This window comes from Eurypyga helias, unplaced genomic scaffold (assembly GCF_000690775.1).
Source record: "Eurypyga helias isolate BGI_N326 unplaced genomic scaffold, ASM69077v1 Scaffold52369, whole genome shotgun sequence".
In the NCBI taxonomy this organism is placed as follows: Eukaryota; Metazoa; Chordata; class Aves; order Eurypygiformes; family Eurypygidae; genus Eurypyga; species Eurypyga helias.
Genome location: NW_010272448.1, coordinates 7,322 through 11,628, shown reverse-complemented (window position 1 = coordinate 11,628; position 4,307 = coordinate 7,322). Strand labels below are relative to the sequence as shown.

Sequence of the window (4,307 nt, the reverse complement as noted above, 5' to 3'; positions counted from 1 at the left end):
CCATTCTGTGATTCTGTGATACTTGTTGAGTGTAAGTCACTATTTTGGGTGACTGCAGCCAAATGTAATAGGAAAAGGGTTCATGCAAGACTTTATCAGGTATTGCAGTGATATGTCTAAACTGAAGACTTTTAAGAAATGAGTCCTAGAGTCTCTGGTAGTTGATATATTGTCTACTGGGATTGATCTTATTCTTGTACATTTCCTTTGGAGGTTATATGATTAACATCATGAAAGAAATGTATAATAAATTGGAGTTCATATGTCTACATCGGTGAATTATTCTCAGCAAAATTCCAAGGTAGACTAGTGTTACCAACAGTATTTGAACTTGCCCTTTTAGGTGTGAATGTGGCTTGTGTTAAACACTTTAAAATGGACAATAATTTTCTAGAAACACTCTAATATTTGAACAACTACTGATTTATTTAATTTCTTTTAGAATCTACATTTTTCAGTATCATCTTTCTCTCTCCAGAATGTTGTTTTGGAAGCCAGAAATCTGTCTTCTTTTAACACAGAATGTATGGTCTGGAAAATCTTTCTTCTTGACAATGAATCTTGAGATGTAAGATGTTATTTCAAAAGTAATTCAATAGCTGAATCCCCTGGAAACAATCTCCTCTGGTAGGAAATCACTCCTAGTTAATGTTGCTGAAACTAGTACAATGGCTCAATTTTTCATTTGTAATCAATGAGTAAAATTTAATTCTGTGCATTGAAAAAGCACAAAAATATAAAGTGATAAGCTTTAAAATGTGAGTCAGACTCTTTTAGACCAAGTAATTAATCAATTTACCACCAATACAAATATCCAGTCTGTTTTTATCCATTTCCACATATCACATATATCAGCATAAGTCTATCCTTTTGCTCTTTTTACATAACACCAAGGTATTATTAGTGTTATGTAAACAGAGCAAAATCTGTAACTCTTATTGAGATGTATTTGTATTCCTAAATACAAAACAATAAAAAAAAACCCAACCTGTGTCTTTCAGGCTCTAATACTTCAATGAGCCGTGCTTGAGACAGTTTACGCACTTTAGAGAGTACACTGCAGGACTGACTAAGAGAAAATTCATCATCTTTGTGAGTGGCACCCTTAGCATAGCAACAGGTTAACTGTTGTCAGGCTTTTGGTAATGGCAGTGTAAGTGTGCTTTTGTGAAGTGTTTTGATTTAGTGCCACGTGACACTGGTTGTAAAATCCAGTACATTCTCAAGGGGCACAGGATGAGTGGTTTGTGAACTTGCTAACTAAAACATCTCTAAAAAGTAATTTACAGAGGAGGGAACTTTCAGAGAGGGGTTCTGAAGGGACTTCTGGTTGTCCAGTGAATCCAGTATTTTTTTAATCACCTGAAAATCAACATAACAATTATCATGAAGTTATTGATTAGTGAGTAAGTGTAAGAGCATCATACAAAGCAATTTGAATCACATGACATTTGAATTATATAGGGTAAGGTTATACCTGTAGATCTGAGGACTTTTTCTGACAGCGAGATCAGTACAGCAGTAATTTGTAATTCTGACAGAGTGTTAAAAGAACGTTGCAAAATTGGACTAAGTTCAATAAAAATCACAGAAAATATTTAGTAGACTGGAGATTATGTCTTATTATAAGAGATTTAAAGAGTTCAAACTTTTGATTTCAAAGAGATAACGGAAAAGTAATGACTTTGCAGTGCAGAAATGTCTTTTAAATGTCTTTTTTTAGGGAGAAAAGTGTTTTCAAAGCTCATGTATGTGAAAGAGAAAGGCAAAGCAAAAAACAATGTTACAAGCCAGACAAATAAGAGAATAGGCAAAGGTATGCAATGACTTGTTAAATCATCTTTGCAACAAAAGATCAAGAGAAGTAGCATATTCTCTACCACATATTATCTTCTAATCTGTCTTGATACCTCTTTGGAACATACATAGTAGCAAAAAAGAAATAATGCTTTGGTTGGACTAGCATTATTGGGCTCAATACAAGAGTATTTTTGAGTGGAACTCAAAATAGGTAACTTTATGGTTTTTATATGAACCTATGAACAAAATATTATACATATGAAGCCAGATCTATGAAATTAGGCTTGAAGGATTTATTTCCATTTATATAAGCTTACAAAACTATATAATCAAGCACCTTTAGTGCACCAAACAGAACAATCATTCCAGATTTATTCATGAAAATATTTTTGTTCTCTGTTAAGAGGCCATGCTGTGTAAACTTAAATAAATCTTACATATATCCTAGAAATATGTAATTTCTGAAATTTGTGCTGCACATTCAGTTGAGTACATGTCAAATTAACAAAAAGCCTCTGATTACAGCAGTTTCAGAACAGACACAAACCTAATAGAGATTTTGCTGGCCATAGGAACCGAGTAAAAATGATGGAGGAAATTGGATGTTTGAAATTGATTATTGGCCTTCTTTTCTGGAAGTCAATAATAAAAATATATAGAAAAGGTTGTTGTTGGTTTTGTTTTGTTTGTTGGGATTTTTTAAACAATGATTCCACTATAATTTACTAGTAACTGTGACTCTGAACTCAGCTGTAATTCTGATGGGTTTTTTCCTTACTCTTCCCTGTGTCATTTGAAGAAGTAGTAGAGACTGAAATTTCTTTTTAGATATTCATTTCTGAATTAGCGTATAATTGTCTTCTATAAAATAATTTCTCTGATGAATTCTACAGTTTTATGAAAGATTTATAGAAGTAATTAGATCATAAAAGGACATCTTAGCCTGTATTGAAGTAAAAAGGCTTTGTTTCTAAAAAAGAATTATCTCTTTAGTTACAAATGCAACAAAAACTGTTTTTAAGGCTTTGTGAATACTGGTTGGTGGTCACAGTATGGAGCTCTGCTATTGTTAATGGACTCACTAAGAAGTTAAAGTTTCATTTAACTGGAAACATTTTTCTTTTGATCAGAAATGACATGCCGTTCTTCAGCTGTGCTGAATTCTAATTGTGATCCAGGAGGTAAACAGTCAGTGGTTGATTAATCTGGTTATCCTACTGTTAAGAATTTTTCATTTTAAAATATTTTAATCTTCTAAAAATAAGATTTTTGTATTGCTGAGAGTAACCTAGCTAGCATATAATAAGTTCTAGCATAAAGGGCTACACAGATTGACACAACTTTGCACGAGCTTGTTTAAAAATATTCTTCTTAAAGGATATGGTGCCATTCATCTCATGTTTTAATCTATTTAACTTTTCTCTGTCTCTTTCAGCATAAAGAACGTCACTCCAAAAGTAGGTGATGCTGAAACTCGTAAAGCCATTCGCCGTGCCTTCGATGTGTGGCAGAATGTAACTCCTCTAACATTTGAAGAAGTTCCTTATATTGAATTAGAAAATGGCAAGAGGGACGTGGATATTACAATCATTTTTGCATCAGGTTTTCATGGAGACAGTTCTCCCTTTGATGGGGAGGGAGGATTTTTGGCCCATGCATATTTCCCTGGGCCAGGAATTGGGGGAGACACTCATTTTGACTCAGATGAGCCATGGACTTTGGGAAATCCCAATCATGATGGTAAGTGATTTCAATTTAAGCAAAATAAATAAATGGTATGAGTTTTCAGCTAATAGAATTATTTCCCTGTTTCCCTGTCCTGAAAGTCACATAGTTTTCTTTCCTAAGTTCACATTACTTTAGCAATATCTTCAGTTGTTCTATTAGAATCTGAGGCAGAAAAGTTTCTGTCTAATGTACGTTACAGTGCGAAAACGCATTTCTCTTGAAAAACATTGGTTAGGAAACAAAAACAAAGGTTAGGAACCTTTGGGTTCATTCCAACATTGTACTGTTGAATGTTTATATAAACTACTTTATTTTTTAAATTGTTTGCCATGTAGATCTTACTTAGGTTTAGGAAAATTACGGAATATTCTGTAGCAGTGATACAAGAGACGTTAAGAACAACTGAGACTACGCACTAACACAGTGAAGACCAATACCATAAAACCTAGTCTTAATCAGTTTTTCGTTGTGATACAGTGGCAGCATTTAAAGTCAGCTATTGAGGGTGCCATTCCAAGAACAAAGTTAGCATTTCCCAAAAACTTCTAAACGTCTTTAGGAATTGTTGATTCCAACCGTAATTCCAGTGTACTGAAGTTATATATTCCCCGTAGCGAAACAACTGACTGCATAGTGCAGTTGCAGTTGACGTATTTAAAATTTACCAAATCAACATTAAGGACAGTCTTTAAAGTTACTCTTCACAGAACTATATTCTAGCCCTTGCCAAGCTCCAAGTTCATGTGACTAAATTACTGCCTTTATCTAGGAAACCTCAT

At 33.7% G+C, this 4,307-nt stretch overlaps 1 protein-coding gene across 1 annotated transcript; it reads left to right on the top strand.

Moving 5' to 3' along the window:
• Nucleotides 1-3,235: 3,235 nt before the first annotated feature.
• Nucleotides 3,236-3,540, top strand: LOC104515211 (matrix metalloproteinase-16-like; the record flags this gene model as incomplete). The annotated part of the gene is made up of 1 exon (XM_010159110.1): nt 3,236-3,540. A coding segment is annotated over one exon (305 nt), but the record flags the coding sequence as incomplete, so codon positions are not given.
• Nucleotides 3,541-4,307: the final 767 nt, after the last annotated feature.